The sequence below is a fragment of the Ceratotherium simum genome, chromosome 1 (assembly GCF_057802395.1).
Source record: "Ceratotherium simum simum isolate JZ-2026a chromosome 1, ASM5780239v1, whole genome shotgun sequence".
Classification (NCBI taxonomy): Eukaryota; Metazoa; Chordata; class Mammalia; order Perissodactyla; family Rhinocerotidae; genus Ceratotherium; species Ceratotherium simum.
Genome location: NC_141900.1, coordinates 38,013,378 through 38,029,927, shown reverse-complemented (window position 1 = coordinate 38,029,927; position 16,550 = coordinate 38,013,378). Strand labels below are relative to the sequence as shown.

General features: G+C 37.8%; 1 protein-coding gene across 2 annotated transcripts in view; it reads right to left on the bottom strand.

Annotated features, from left to right (window-relative positions):
- Positions 1–8,652: 8,652 nt before the first annotated feature.
- Positions 8,653–16,550, bottom strand: part of VPS50 (VPS50 subunit of EARP/GARPII complex) — a 138,063-nt gene continuing 130,165 nt past the window's right edge. For both annotated transcript variants that reach the window (XM_004431349.3, XM_087421085.1), the window contains exons 26-28: positions 15,303–15,424; positions 13,284–13,473; positions 8,653–10,979 (exon numbers count right to left, since the gene is read on the bottom strand). In XM_004431349.3, coding sequence (XP_004431406.1) covers positions 10,860–10,979; positions 13,284–13,473; positions 15,303–15,424 — 432 coding nt within the window. In that variant the 3' untranslated portion in view covers positions 8,653–10,859. The remainder of the gene's footprint in view (positions 10,980–13,283; positions 13,474–15,302; positions 15,425–16,550) is intronic.

Here is a 16,550-nt window from a genome sequence, read left to right as displayed (position 1 = left end):
AAGAACAAACAGGATTAAGATAAATGGAAGTCAGAGATAGATAATACTCGGGTAAGTAGACAAACACCTAGAAACTTTACATGAGTTCAAGTCTTCCTCTTGTGGTTATAAGGGAACTAGAAATGAGAACTAGCAGAAATTTCTGCATAATTATATGAACAGAGGGGAGGTGTCTGAAGTCTGGAATCAGGTGAATAATATTCTAATGTATTGAGAGGGATTAGGCTTCCCACACAACCATCTGGTGAGCTTACCATGGAAAACTTGACAGAATTCAAAAGTAAAATATTAAAAAATAGTTTGTGAGCACTTATAAAAGTAAAAGGTCATCATCAAAAGCCAGCATGGATTCAAGCAAGGACAAGAATACCAAAATATGTCCACTTTCCATTTTGAGAGTGTTGATAGTACTTTATTCCCAGCAAAGAATTTCACAAATTTCACATTATCTTTGTTGTCAAACTGGAAAAACACGGGGAAAGTGATAAAAAAAGTAGTGCATTCATGGCTCTAACACACCTGTTCACAGAGTTCTGATTACTGGAGTTGCCTTGTGCCGGGCCTGAGAGCGCTGTCCCTGGTTCTGTCCCATTCACAACTGTATTCACTTGACTGAAGACCTACCAGAAAGACTCCCTTATCACTTGGGCAGCAAAGTAGGACATGCTTCATATTCTGAGTGACAGAACTCGGAACCAAAAAATTCTAGACACGCTGCAAGGCCAAAAATAACAAAATAATATTTAGACAAAAATTATGTAACATCTTAAATTGACTTTTAAAACAATCCCCTGTACATATGCTGAAGAGGATAGATTTTAACAGCACTGAATAAATTTAAGAGCTTTAGTTGACTACAACCTCAAAATGAGTTAGCATTCTGCATATGATCTGGTTATCATCAGTCAATGCAGCTGCAGGTACCATTAATGGAAGGGAGATAAACATGTTTCTTTTTTCTTCCTGATCAGAGGGCAGAGCACAGGACAATGATTGTAAGTCCCACGGAGTGCAGTCTCAGATCCAGGAAGATCTCTGATGATCAGAGCTTGTGAGGAAGTGAGTTTCCGGTCGCTGGAAATTCTCAGAAGTAGCTAGGATTGACCTGGTGGGAATGTTGTAAAAGATATCCTGCCTTGTGGATACCCAGAGATTAGGGATGTCCATAACTTTCCTAGTGGAAGGTTGCAGTAGGTGACCTCTAAGCTTCCTACTAGCTTCAAAACTGTTAGATTTTACTCTGGAAGCTTCTCAGCACCTTGTCCTGTTGTCCTCTGGGACTACGTATTATGAGATTCCCTCCTGCCAGGCCCATATGATGCCTCCCACACAGATTCACTGGATCCTGGATGAATAGGACGTTCCTGGACTTTGGGTTCATAAAAGACTCCTGACACTACCTGCCCACTCATCACTCCCTCACCTCCATGCAGATCCACTGTGGACTCCTCAAATCATGGTGAAGAGATAATTGCTTGTCTTTTTTTCTGCATGCTCAATTGTTACCTGTTTTTACTAAAATATTTTTTACCCTCTAACTCTATCTTGCCAGATGGGCAATTCTAAGTGTGATGCTGTCATCGCTAAATCTTCCTATTTCAACCGCTACAACTGTGTCATTTATACATTGTCCCTGAAGCTTAGGGAATAGCAACTCAACACCAACTGCTCAATACTTGCCCACCCCAACCCCTGGCACAAAGTCTTCTATGCCACCATCATTTTTATTAAATCTTGGATCTCTTCCAAAAATTCCCCTTCATAGTCTCCTGAAGATGAAATCTAAGATGGAAAGAGCAAAAGAAGAGTCAAAGAAAAAAAGAAGAGGAGTTTGACCTTTAACAAGAAAAATCCAATATCTATGTTGGCTTAAAATAAAAAAAGAAACCAATGAGATGCCTTAACTTAACAAGAGCCAAGTTCCTATTATTATGGTTAAAAACCAGCCAAACAACACTTCAAATTGCCAATATGTTGAAAACTCCTCTAATATGCTCGAAGTGATCAATGGAACTTCACTCATGAAGATCATCTTGGCTCTTCTCTACAAGATGCTTAGGACAGCATTTAAACCAGCTTCCAACAAGTGAGCTTTTAACGATGAAGACAAAGTACTTACTGAGAAAAGCATATCAGGCACTGCCAAATCTCAGTCCTCAGGTGTGCACTAATTATAATCTCACGTAGAATTTTATTATAGACACACTTAAATCTCAGGGACAAAATTGCAGCTAGTTTGCTTGCAACAAGCCTTGTCTCAAATATTAACGACTCAGAAGAGGTAACCAATGGACCTCAGCCTAAATAAATTTTAAAATAACTATTCCATTATCTGAAGAAACAGATGCCAGGCAGTACACTTGTTTGTTTAGTCAATGAAGTTGGGGGTGCAGGGAGATGTGTGTTTGTGAACATATAAGCCTGGAGAGGAAAATATCAGGTAGTTGTATCTACAAATTTACAAACTACAAAGAAATCTACTAAAAGAATTCAGAGTACTATCCTGACAATCCTAAGATATTGATAAATGGCAGGGTTATATCTCCATTAATGCTTCTGCTGGTTTTCTGTGTATTTCCTTTCTTTGCTTCTCACTAGCATCCAGGTGCCATTTTTCCTCCTTCAACCCTCAAAGAAGCTGAACTAATGAGTCTAAGAAACTGCTGACCTAACTATGAACAAAAACATGCCCGTATGCAGAACCACTTCTGTTCCCCAAAATGTAATAAGCTTGGGGCTACAGAAAGGGGCTGCAGTGAGGTGACTGGGATGAGAGAGGAAGGTCGCAAGAGAGCAAAGCAGAAAAGGGGGAAAGGCCATTCTGCCATGTGGGCAAGAGGGCAGAGAAGGGACTCATGCTGAGCAGCCCCAATTGTGGACATTTCTGTTAGCTGTGGGCCACTCACCACTCACCAGCCCCAGACTTAAGCCTCCTGTTTAGAGATTGGGAGGACTGGATATCTTGTTATTGAGAGGAGGAAACAGAGAAAACCTTCCCCAACTCTGAGGTGGAACTGAACATAACACTTGGAATTTCCTTAGAAGCTGATGTGGCAGCAGAAACACTACCACTGTCACATGAATCACACCTGGATTTCTTGACTTAAGAGTCAGAAGACGGTCCCCCTTGGGTGGTTTACCAACAGAATGCATGAAGGGAAAGACTCTTGAGCATTCACCTGTCATAAAGGCATACACACTGATTCTCACTTCCCCAAAATGGGACCCATCCCTCACCCACAATAGGCTCTGCTATTAAATCTGAAGGCACTAAAAATGAGAGTCCCATTGAAGACCAGCATGCATTCTGCAGGTGCCAACCCCTTGGGAAGGAGGCAAATGTACAGCCAAGGAATTGATTCTGGATGCAATTCAGGCAGACCAGCATTCTGAAGAAACGTGATGAGGTCCATCTGTGGCCAATACGTGGATCACACGGCTGCCAGAAGCAGTGATGGGAAGAGCTTGGGATTCAAGTTCTGGTTCTACACTTTGCAGTGACTTTGGGAAAAGTGCTTCAGCCTCCTGGGTCCCAGTCACTGTCTCCACGAAAACAAGATTAATAATAATAACCACCATTTATTAAACTCTTACTATATGCTAGGCACTGTTCCAAGAACTTTTTTCACATTTCCTTTTATTCCTACAATGGCCGTATGAAGTAGGTACTATTATTATTCCCATCTTAGAGAAACAGAAATGCTCTTTAAAACTCTGGCACAGAAGGGTAACTAGAGACTAGGCAAGGATGAAAGAATATGAACTCAACAGAACCCCAGCCACCAACACACACCAAGCTCATGTTAAGTTTCCCTTACCAAATCGTCAACTGGCTTCTCTCTCCATCTGATTTAATTAATTGCTGAGAGAATCAAAGACCAAACCTCTGTAAAATATGATGCATTATATTAGTTATTCCTGTAGTTGCACTTGTCTCACTGCTCATGACTCATGCACCAATTAAAAATCTCCTGGAGGAATCTTTCTCATTCCACTCAAGTCAGTGTGAAGGAGACACTCATGCCTGGTAGATTGTTTAAACACTAGTCACTTAGAGGCCCATAAGGGGAAGGCAAACTCTGAGATTTATTTCATGGAAGGGTAACAATTCTTATACTAAAGTGGGCAAAAAATAAATATTGTCTAAAAACAGGAAAAAAAAAGGCCTTCTCAGTGGTCTGTCTGGAATAACTATACTATAGTCCTTTCCGTGAGGGGAAAGAAAGTTCCAGGTGAACAGCTTCTGTGGATCACTTCATCCCAGTGTGTGTGCATTTGAAGGCAGTCGTTCTCAAACTTTAGCATGCATCAGGGCTTGTTACAACATCAATTGCAGGGTCTCACCCCCACGATTTCTGATTCTGTTAAGTCTCTGGTGAAGCCTAAGATTTGCTTGTCTAACAAGTTCCCAGGTGATGTTGAGGCTGCTTGTCTGGGAACCATGCTTTGAGAACCACTGATCTATGGTAGTCTATTAAAACAAGTCAAGCTTCATCTCAGGCAGCTTGCAGGTATTAAAAAATTTAAGGAATTGAAGTAAGTTATCACTTTTTAAACCACTAATATTTTGGCTTCAAATGCCAGCGTGCACCTCTCTTCAACAACCATTGAGTAACTAATCCTCTTTCCACAATATTGAGAAGTCAATAAACAAACACCAATTATGTGTTTGATCAGTACAGGAGCTCTGGAGTGTAAAGAAGTATACCCACGAGAGCCATGTCCCAAAGAAACAGACCAGCTGTTGAGGACAGTTTGGGGAGGAATTCTAGTTCAAGGGGCTTGAGTATTTGCATTTCATTCATTTGACACCACCTATAGTGTAGTTTTGAGCTAAGTGAGATTGTGTTAAGTGCTGTCAAGATGCACAGGGAAACACACAATGGATGTTCTGGGCCATTCCCTCCTCTACACAGACTCTCTCTTCTCCCCCAGCTGATGGGCCAGTGGAGACGATTTTTGCATTTGGATGCAGAGACTAAATTTATAATTCGAGTGCCTGCAGGTAGAGCCTGGTCCAAACTGACCATATCTCAAAATGCCTGTCAGTCGTTATTGAATAACATCTGCTGCTTTAGTCATTTGTGTCTCCTGCTTGGCCACACAAGACATCCAAGTTTGCCGCATCTCCTCAGCCTTCTCTGTGTCCCTCTCCCCCTCCAACCATACTGGCCTTTCTGATCCTCAAGCACACTCTTCCCTCAGTCTCTTCACCTAACTCCTAGTCATCCTCAGTCTCCACTTGAACATCTCTTCCTCTGTGGAGTCTTATTGACTCCCACTCCAGAACTTTCCTTTGGAATACTCCCCAGAATGAAATGGATTTGTCTTATATCTGTTTGTCCTGCTAGATTTAAGCTCCCTGAAGGCAGGCGCTAGCTGTCCAATCCACTAGAGCCCAGCCAGTGCCTGACACAAGACAGACACTGGTACAACCCTGCAGCTCACTCAGGTTGCCTGGACAACGAGCAGGAGGGGCTAGCTGGGGGAAGGGCTGCATCAGAACTCATCTTCCTGAAGGAGATGGCTTCTTCCTGACAGCCAGAGGAACTACAATGTCCACAGGCCTCAGGTCACTGGGCAGCGAGTTGCTCTCATATTTGCTATTAAAAAAAAACCTTCCCCCAGTACAGCCTCTCTACTCTCCTAGTCCTGTCTCCCTCTTATGGTGACAACGGCAAAAGGGTGGGGGACAATGCCTTCTCCTTTTTGCTGTCCCAGCCTTGTAAGTTTCTCCAAGGAAGCCTATTCCTTAGTCCATCCCGGTGATATGGAAGTTGTCCTGAGCCCAATTGCAAGGCAGGTGGCAACTCTGAAGGGACTGAACCAAATGACCACTACTCATTAATATTCATGGACCAAGTATGATTTTTCTGCCCCCTCAAGAAAGCTTTGGTTATATACTTTGGTTTGGTCATCTACACTGATGACTCCCACATTTACACCTACAGTCTTCATCTCTTCTCCAGACTCGTGTGTGCAGCTGCCTCTTCCACACCTCCAATGGTGTATCTCAAGGTGTCTCAAATTCACCTGTCCAAAACTGTTCTCTTGATCATCTTCACAAACCTAGTTCTCTCAAAGACTTCCATTTCCTCAAACAAAAGTATTAGAATCATCTTTAATTCTTCTTTTTTCAAACATCACAATAATCAATCAACAAATCCTATTATCTCTACCTTTGAAGTATGCCCAGAATCTGACCACCTCTCACCATACCCACTACCACTACTGCAATCTGAGCCACCATCACACCTCTCTTGGTTTCCTGTAGTAGCTTCTTACTTCATCTCCTTGCTTCAGTCTTTGTCCCCGTACAGCCTTTTCTCAAATACACGGGTAGAGTGACTTTGCTAAAACGTAAGTCAGAAATCAGGTGTCCGCTCTGTTAACAATCCTCCAAACGCTTCCCATCTGAAAGTAAAATCCAAAGCCTTTCCATGGTTCACAGGCCTTCACTCTGTGTGACCCCTCCTGCCCCATCGTTTCTGCTCTTATTCTCTCCCACTTACTGTGCCAGCCATGCTGGCCTCCCTACTGTTCTCAGAGCAGCAGCCTTCACCCCACAGACTTTGCACTCACTATTCCCTCAATCTACAATACTCTACCCAGATAATTGCATGGCTAGCCTCCTCACTTCCTTCCAAGTGAGGCCTTCTGCAATCATGCTTGTTAAAATTGTATTTCCACCATGACTACCACCATTCCCTATCGCTTTTTCTCCATAGTACCTACTCCTAAGAAGGATAAGTTTCATGGAAAGGCTTGCAACTTAGTTGGGTTTTTAAAGGTGGAAATGTGATTAGGAAGCAGGGATTACAGAAGTAAGATAAGGTAGACACCAGGTAGTCAGCAAAAATTGTCTTCCAATGGTTCCCTGAGGGTATAACTACACTCTAGTGTAGACTCCAGAAGTGACCTCCGTTGAAATGGAAACTCGGACTAAAATGTCCCCTCTGTCTAAGGCAAAGATTGGTATGCTATCTGAGGTAGTTGGACAAAAATGCCCACAGTATGGAAATGTCTTTTCTTTACAACATAAATCCTTTTGGTTACTGATAGGCAGAATCAAGAGATCAGAGACTGGAAAGAAACAGAATAAAATACAGGTTATTGATCAAGGAAATCCCTTTTCTGAATTGAAAGGCTCAGCTCTGCATGAAAAACTACTTATAGAGCAAATTTGGAAATCCTCAGCAGGGCAAAAAGTAGGCTCAGTCTTGAGATCAAGAAGTGATTGTTAAGGTAACTTACAAAAATGGTTCTTCATCAAAAACAAAACACAAAACAAAAAATGTTCTAAATAAATCATCTCTTTAAAGTACCAAAATCTCGGAAGGAAACTAGTATCTTTCCCTCTGTTCCAAGTTCCTGCCCCCTCCCCCAACATCTCTACCAAGTAAAGGAGAGGATTTAGCTGTAGTTTTGTTTTCAAATTGAAAAAAGTGATGCAGGTATACTTAGCAATATTCACAAAAGGATGTGCTGATCAAGAAAAGTATTATCAGAGCTAATGAACTACTTTCCTCTGCTCATTTCGAACAAGTTAAGAATTCTCATGTATAAAATCTGACAGCTTTGTCTTTTGGGAGCTGTGCAGCTTAAACTTTTTGGTGGCCTTTAAAAATCTGTGGATAAGAATTGAGCAAATATTTTTCATAATAAAAAAATTTGTGAAAAGCTGCATTGGTCTTAACATTTACACAGATTACCCCAGAGTATTACTAATTCTCTTGTCATTAACCATTGTCAAGAATTAAATATCATTTTGTTAACCACTAAGTCTGTTTTAAAATTACTATAAAGAATAAATATAAAACATAAATATTTTCCCCCTGGACTACTTCTTTTTGCTCTGAGCTCAACTTATATTTCATCTTTAGGTCCAATTTTTCATTACAAAAGAAAACTATGCTTTCGAAGTGAATTGAATTACAAGGCTTTCTTATGACTACATTTCAGTGAGTGGGTAAAGAAAAAGCTATTTAATCTAACTTAAACTTTCACTTTAGCACTTAGCTAAACAGAAATTTTCAAAGGAGATTCTGCTTACAGATATGATTAAATACCACATGGTCCCAGTTTCAAGAGAAATTCTTTTTTCATTTTGTAAGTTGAGCAAATGAGCTTATTAGTCAAAGTGAACTTATAAGACCTCTATAGGTTTTATAAACTGAAGCAAACTAGTTCACTTGAATTGCTATGTATCTCCCTAGCATTTTTTAAATTTTTTTATTTATTTATTTTTTTCCCCCAAAACCCCAGTAGATAGTTGTATGTCATAGTTGCACAGCCTTCTAGTTGCTGTATGTGGGACGCGGCCTCAGCATGGCTGGAGAAGCAGTGCATCGGTGCACGCCCGGGATACGAACCCAGGCCGCCAGCAGCAGAGCGCGCGCACTTAACTGCGAAGCCACGGGGCCGGCCCCCTAGCATCTTTTAAATGCAAGACAATGTATTTGTAGAAAGAATCATTCTTTCTTAGGGGATAATTTACAATGCTCTCATACCAACAACTTAAAATCTTGAATTCTACAGGGCACTTTCATATAAAATGTCAAAGTTAAGGAAAACTTAGACACAAAAAGAAATTTTATAACAAAGTTTTTGGAATATGTATAATTCCATTTACATTCTCAAGATTTTCAACTCTATTTATCTTAAAATTAGTTTCACAAAAATGTTATATGGTTATAATTCAATACCACTGCATAATGTATTTGAGAAATGTCTGGTAACTCTTGTTACTAGGTAATTTCATGATTCAAATCTCCCGTTACTATTTTGATGTCAATAAGCACTTATTAAGCTACCTTTTAATGCAAAACAAACAAACAAAACCCTTTTTCAAAAAGCATCAAACAGACTTACCATTTTAATTTTGAAGATGGAAAAAGCAAAGTCGGAGTAAGTTAAAAGGTCTATTTGACTGCTTGGCTGAGTCTCTAACAAGATAAGTAATTTTCTTGTTGTCAATTCCTATCACCTGGAAAACACTCTACCAGGCAGATAATTGCTGTTCATACCATCTAGAGCAAACTAAAGTAGAAATTAAAGGAAGCCAACTATAAAATCCATGTAAAAAAGAAGAAATAAGCAGCTCAATCAACCGAGAAATAAAGGAGATTGATTACCTCTTTATGCGTCCAGCTGAATACGGCATTTAAATACGAGGACCAAGCTTATCTCATGGTTGTTTTCTTCAAGTGGCTGCATAGAGATAAAGCTACCAGCAGAAACTACCTAAGTTCACAGTCTAGTTCCACAAGTAGATCATAATGGCACCAAACTCATACCTTTTTCACAAGAGGAAGGATTTACTGTCAATACTAAACAGACAGTAAATGAACTGCAAAGTGCGAGGCGAAAACAAAAAACTCATCACACAGACACCCACACTCACACCCCCACACAGACATATTCTACAAGTGTTTCACATTATACTGCGCCAGTTATGGATATCTGCAGGGACTGATGGACACTGAATGGCAATCATCTCCTTATCACCTCCATGGTTGATCACATGTCACCCTTTGCCCTCTACTTCAGCACCTCAGCTCCCAGAAGACTCACAGGACTCAAGGCCCATTTCTTATAAGATGCTTCAGGATTCTGTGAGCTGTTGATGTTACAGGTCATGTCCCGTAATCTTGGACCAACACCACACAAGCTTAGATGTCTTCTAGTTTCCAGTTAGAAAGAACATGCAAAAAATTCCTTATCAGACAGTTGGCAGGAGTATGTGGGAAATTGATTTTTTTATGTCATATATGTAGGTAGAAGTTCCCTGGCTTCAAAGCAAAGTTTAGAGGAACAGTACACAGCTACTAAAGACTAACTGAGTTCCAAAGTTTATCATTGGCTAACCTCACATTATTTTACATCTGTGATACAAAGCAGATATTTAAGAAAGGTGAACATATGACCCTAAACTTATGCTTGACTAACAAAGACAGATTTTTCCCTGAGTCAGCTACGCCAGGTTTTGCTGCCCTAAGACAAGTTGAATTCAAAGACAGCAAAGCATATATGAAAAAAATGTCCCATATTTAAAAAAAAAAAAAAGAAAATCCCACAGTCACCATTCTGCGTGCTACTCAGGCAATGAAAAAGTATACCCAATGAAATTATTTTTCACCATTGGTTTCAGGATATAAGATCATTAAAATTAGAACATGCTAAAAAAATTCCATTATAGTTTCATGAAATCTGCCTGCTGTGGAAAAATATCAAAATGCAGTTTCACAGAGGCTGATCATGTTAGAGTATAATATTTATTAAATTTCATCATTTATGATCACTGTGTTATAACCAACTTAACCCTGACATAAACTTTGACATTTAAAAACAGAGAATATACTGATTTTTCAACTGTTTTGCTTACATGTACTTTTCAATTCTCATGCAGTGCTCATAATTAAGAGATACTGTACATTAACCCTCTCATATTATACTCATTAAGAACCAAGTTCAGAGGGTAGAAAAATGCCAACATAAATTCATTTTCCATAAAATGCCCATGGATGCATTGTCACTGTTCCTTCTAATTATATACTTATGGTACATTCTTCTGTAACAGGTATAACTGTGGTCACATAACAATAGTTATGACGAGGCAATAATATCAATTCAGGAAAGGAATACAACGAAAGAGACTAAAAGTTGAAGAGAAGAGATCAGAGCATATAAAAGTCATTTGAGAACACCACACAGACTTCAGTGTTTTCCACTCTCCAGTTGGAAAGAACATGCACAAAGTTTTCCTAGCAGACAGTTGTCAGGAGCGCATGAAAAATTGGCTTTCACGTCACAGATGCTGAGAGAAGATCAATGCCACTGAGGAAAAAGAATTGTGCTCATTATCTTTTGGGTCTGTCTATATCATCGATAGCTGCTAGAAGTTTCTGTCTTGCTTTCTTATTGATATGGGATCCCAGGCAAACATTTACCAGATTGATCAGCTGCTTCGTTGAATATTCCTGTTCAAAAAAAAGAAGATCCAAATTTAGTACTAAAAGACATGTATTTGATCAATGCAATGAAAGAACAGGCCGATATTAAGGTCTCAGTGGATAGTTACTGAGCACTACTAACCAGTCAAAAGCAGTGGAAACTACAGATGAGACATGAAAGACAAATTGCTTACTGAGCTGTAATAACAGGGAATAAGGATACCATAGTATACATTTGAAACAGGAAGCACTAGAATTTTTTTAATCTGGCAGATAATCTGACATGCCTACACTTTTTGTTACTTTTAAGATCACACACTTTATGCTCATTTCTGTGATAATCTTTGCTATTAAGTTATCAAAATACACCGACACTTCAATTTTTAAAATGCTACTGAATAAGTATTTCTGGCACTCTCTATTTTGCAAACATTTTAGGTAAAATAAAAAAAATCTCCAACCACAAAACAACTCTTCTGAGATATAATAAATGAATAAGGTAACAAAGATCAGAAAGTTAGTAGTTTTTAAACCCTCATATTGTAATTGGTAGCTAGTAAGTAAAATTAAGACTATAAGTATTTTTTGCTGTACAAATCTATTTGGTTCCTGAATTTCAGATAACAAGTTGCCAGGATGAGAATGAACAGGGACTCATCAGAAAGTTTTACATATTGATTTGGTTCTGGAGGTTGAACAGCAAGAGTTCAGGTAGGGAGGGAGAGTTGTGTACTATTATCTAATAAGAAAAGAATATGTCTTCACTGGAGGTAACCAGTGAAGATAGTGCAATTTCAAAATATGAGAAAGAGTTCGTTTTAAAAACTCAGCAAGCTGCTCAGTTCGTGTGTCTGGCCTCTGAGAGCACCTGTAAGCACCTGGTAAATTCTCTCAGGTAATCAGTCAACACCTAGCGAGTGCCATCGTCATCAAGCACCAGACTAGACATCATGAGGAGCTCCCTGAGGACAGCACAGTCCCTGCTGCCGGGAAAATGTCACTGAATTACAAATATTACTTAAAGCTCTTTCAAAATACTAAGCTAAAAATTTTAGTCCACTATATTAAAAGAGGAAACCCTAAAATGGGCATTATTCTTGCATCAAATCATGGATATCTAAGAGCTGTGCTTACTCCCCTCAGCTACTTGTACTCTATTCCCACACCCCTTCCTCACTCCCAACCCCGAAGCGTTTGCAGCTTCCTTTACTAAATGGATTCCAGTAACATTCAGCAGTCCATCTGCACCTGTCTTAGCCTTTTGGTTCCCAAATGGCAGAGCTCAGTGGGACTAAAAGTGATGACATTTGTCTCAGTTCTGGTGTATTGATCAAAATCTTTGACAATAACGTGTACATTTCTACTTCACTCCCAAAGATCTGAAACTGACCTACAGTGGGCACATTTACACAAAACTCAGGCTAATGTCCATGCTAATATTCATTCCATTTTTCTAGAGTGCTGAAACCAGAAAGAATGAACCTGATAAAGTAAATACAAATAATTCCTTATTTCCTTAGTCAAATGAAATAAAAATTTACTTAGCTTTTACTCATGGTGTTTATAGCACAAACAAATGTGAACACTAGAGTTAGTGAAGGAATAAGATTTGGTGATAATTTTAACACTTCCTATATTTTCATTAAATCCGTCTTCACATACTGCCTATCTAGACAAATGATAAAGCAATCATACAGAAAAGCTCCGGTATTGAGCATGTTCTAGTGATATATGTTGATCTGAACTGTGTCAAAAATTCAGCATCCTAAATAACACTTAATAAATAGTATTTTTCTCTACTTATCTATATATCCATACAAAAGAAATATAATCTCACCTATATTTAAGGTAAAATCTAATGGAAGATGGAAGTTAAATTTAGCCACTTAAATATTTTCAATCATCACTACTACACGTCTGTGTTCAAGATGTCACCAATTCATTGTTGAGGGCCACAAGAAGATTTAAGTTATATCATAGACTTTAGCTTGTGAATCATTTCAATGTTGCTGTATTCAACTTGTCTTGATGTTCACCAACTTCAGCCTTTTCCTACAGCTACAGGATAAACATAGCTAAAGCTCAGACTCTGGCTCTCTTTCTAGATAATTACTGGTATAGTTCAAAGGTCTCAAAAGGATTTGATTAGGCAAAGGGCATTGCACAGACACAGTGTGAATATGGTAAAGCACTGCCCTGAGTAGTTCATGCCAAAAAAGCAAATGTTTCTTTATATCTCATGCTCAAGACTTTGAATTATATAATACACCAGATAAGAACAGCACCAAGGAAAAGGAATAAAAACTGAATTAACAGGTTTCCAGCTCTCACCCTGTGCTCTTTGATCCAGCGTTCCATGTCATTCTCTGTTAGGTAGTAGGCTTTAATATAGGTTTCCACAAATTCTTTATCAGGAATGGGTCTAATATCTGTTAGTTTTTCAAGTTTCATTAAAAACTGTTGAAAATCCAATTGCATCAAGGCACGACCCTCATTACTACACTTCTTGACGTTGGCATATCTAAGATACACAATAATAAAAAAATATAAATGATGAGATGGTTAGAAAAAGAAACCTTTAGGTACTTAAACTTTTCTTTAACCCGTATTTGGACAGATTCTCAGAAATGAGAGAGTTACAGGGAAAAGAGCACATGAGCCTTGAGGCAGAAGATTGGGTTGTGCTCAGGCCGTGTCACTCAGCCGTCATTTTACCTCTCTGGATCTAGTTTCCTCACTTGCAAAGCAAAGAGATCTAATAACTTCTAAGGTTCTTTGCCATTCTACAACCCACAGTGCTCCATACTCAATTAACATAATCATCTGTAAGAAAGTTAAACTGGTATTCCAGTTAATCGGCTGCCAAGAATTATTTAAAAACTAAGCCATGAATACTCCAAAGTAATACTAGTTTCATAAAAGTGTTCGATATTGTAACTACTCAATGCAAAGGAAACAAATGAAATAATCCTCCTATGAACATTCCGCGAACCTAAGGAAACATGTGAGCATATAAGCATAGAAGTATATACATATTTTTCATAATAAAACATTTTATAGACTTATTCTGACACCCTACACTACTGAAAAACTATGTGTTCTAAGGTGGACTAGGAATAAGAATGAATATACTAACACTAACAGTACAACATTTTATTACTCATAAGTCAGTGTCTCATTCCCTCAATCATACAAAATGTGGAGAATCCAATCCTAGGGAATGAGGTACTTCCCCTAAGGAAATTTGTGAGAAAACTGAAGTTTATATTGTTTGAAGTGACAAAACTTTTTTTTAATAAAAAGTATTTTATACAGAAATATAACATTTATTATTCACTTTTCTATTTTATTAAACAAATTTATTAAAAATACTTTTCAGTCCAGATTTTTTGACACAGAGCCACTTTGTAACTTATAGCACTGTTGGTTTCAATATAGAGTGCCAAGACTGTGGTCAGCTTGTCACCGTCACCTTTCCACTTCCTAATATAGTACATTCTTTTTTATAGCAAATAAGATCTGAAGAGAAATCAGATAAATGGTAGTGTGAAAATTCAATTGATGTGTAATTCTAGATGACTGTGAATGGTCTTTGAGATAGTAGTTTGCTTTCCAGGGATATTTTAAATGTATCACTGACTCTCATTTGTGTTCTAGATGTTATGGGCAGAATAAGCATGGTCTCTGAGTAAGTGGGAAAATTACTATTGATAGACCTGTAAACTGAACATATGAAAGATGTAAACAGTTTATAATGACATCATAATGATTTAATAAAAGTGATATAGTGGTTATGAGGTTGATTTTGCCATCAGAAAGTCAGGAGATCACATGACTTCTTGCATTTGAAAACTGTGAACTTGGACAAGTTATTTAACCTCTTTAAGCCTTAATTTTCTGAAGCTAGGTTTTCTCATTGATAAAACACAGAATAATAGTACTATCAAAGAAAGTTTATGTAAGGATTTGGTGATATAATGCTGTGAAGTGCTTGGTTCAGTAAATGACACATAGTACTCAATAAATGTTATGTATAATCATCATCATAATAATTACATTATTAGGTAATGATAATTATTATTAGTTTAACTTCCAGATAACCATTAGATGCTGCATTCCTCACTCTGCTGTTAGCTGGTTCTGGGTCACCAGCAAGAAAAGGAAGCATAGACAGAGACGGCACAGTGGGGTTTAAGGTTTTCTCTATATTGCAAAGTCAAACCTGAATGATTATGCTATTGATCACTATCTCTACCTATTCTCTCCATCCATTAGTGATAATACATAATGTCATTCATATATTATGATTTATCATTGAAGAATCAGATCACGCTTTCAAGAAAAACTTACCCTTCCACAATAGTTCTATTAGCCAGTCGTATACAGTGTTCCCAAAGTATATTAGACACGGGCAAGGGTATCCGAACTCTCTTAGAAACCTCATTTAACCTCCTGTTAAACTGTTCAAATTCCTAAGACGACAAAAATCATGGCCATATGTGAATATAATGCCACACTGTTTCCCATCTTAATGGCAAAAAAGATTTAGAAAGACTCAGCATCGAGCCAAGTAAAACAAAGAGAGATAATGCCAAAGATAATTTGGACTTAGTGTGAAGTTTTTTGTTTTTTGTTAAGTATATCAAATTGAATAAATTATGTTTTAATACAGAGTACACTACATTTCATCTCAAAGGAACTAAGTGTCATTAACTGATGAAACAATGCTAACAATGTTCAAATGTTTCTACATCTCAAATTTTTCTATGACTATCAGTATGTATAAAAGAGCTTAATCATCTAATACGTCTTTAAAAATGTCTTCAAGAAGCCCAGTTTCAATAAAATGTGATAATAAGCTTTCAACTCATAGTAAACTATTTCTAATTTGTGGCTATACTCCTCAAACAGCGATCCAATAAATTATTCTGCTTCCTAAACAGTCTTGAAAAGTAAATAAATTATTATGTATGATTCAAAAGTCATGAGCTGCAAATTTATAGTAGAAAGAAAAAATAAAACATAAAATATTTTGTATTACAGAAAAACTGAACATTTTTTATTACTTATTAGTAACTTTTATGATACCACTCTACTAAAACTAAATGTAACCAATGTAGATAATTCCAACAATTACACATAAACAGCATATGGTTCACCCTTCAATAAATGTATTTCTGGTTTCTTTGAACTATTATCATTAAAATATGTTCACTTACAAAAGGAAAGGCTGTTGATCCTTCCTTGACAAAATGACATTTTTTTCTTTAGTTTCCTCAATAGACAAGCTGTACAATGCTTAACAAGTCAAGACTGACATGTGTTCAAATTTTCTAATAAAACACAGGAGGAAAAAAATCTAATCTGATCATCACCAGTCAAGCTACCATATAATGATTGTGTTATCCTTTGCTTTTCTGCTACTCCCTAAATCACTGTTTTTTGATGATTTATTTCTGACAGTTAACTGCTTTTAATTACTTATGAAAAAGAAGTGAATCTTCAATCCACTAAGCTTACTTTTAAAAATCAAAGTTAAAGACATAATTGCTCTTCATCGTTTTCATCTCCTGAATCTAGCAGAGCAGTAGTATTCGC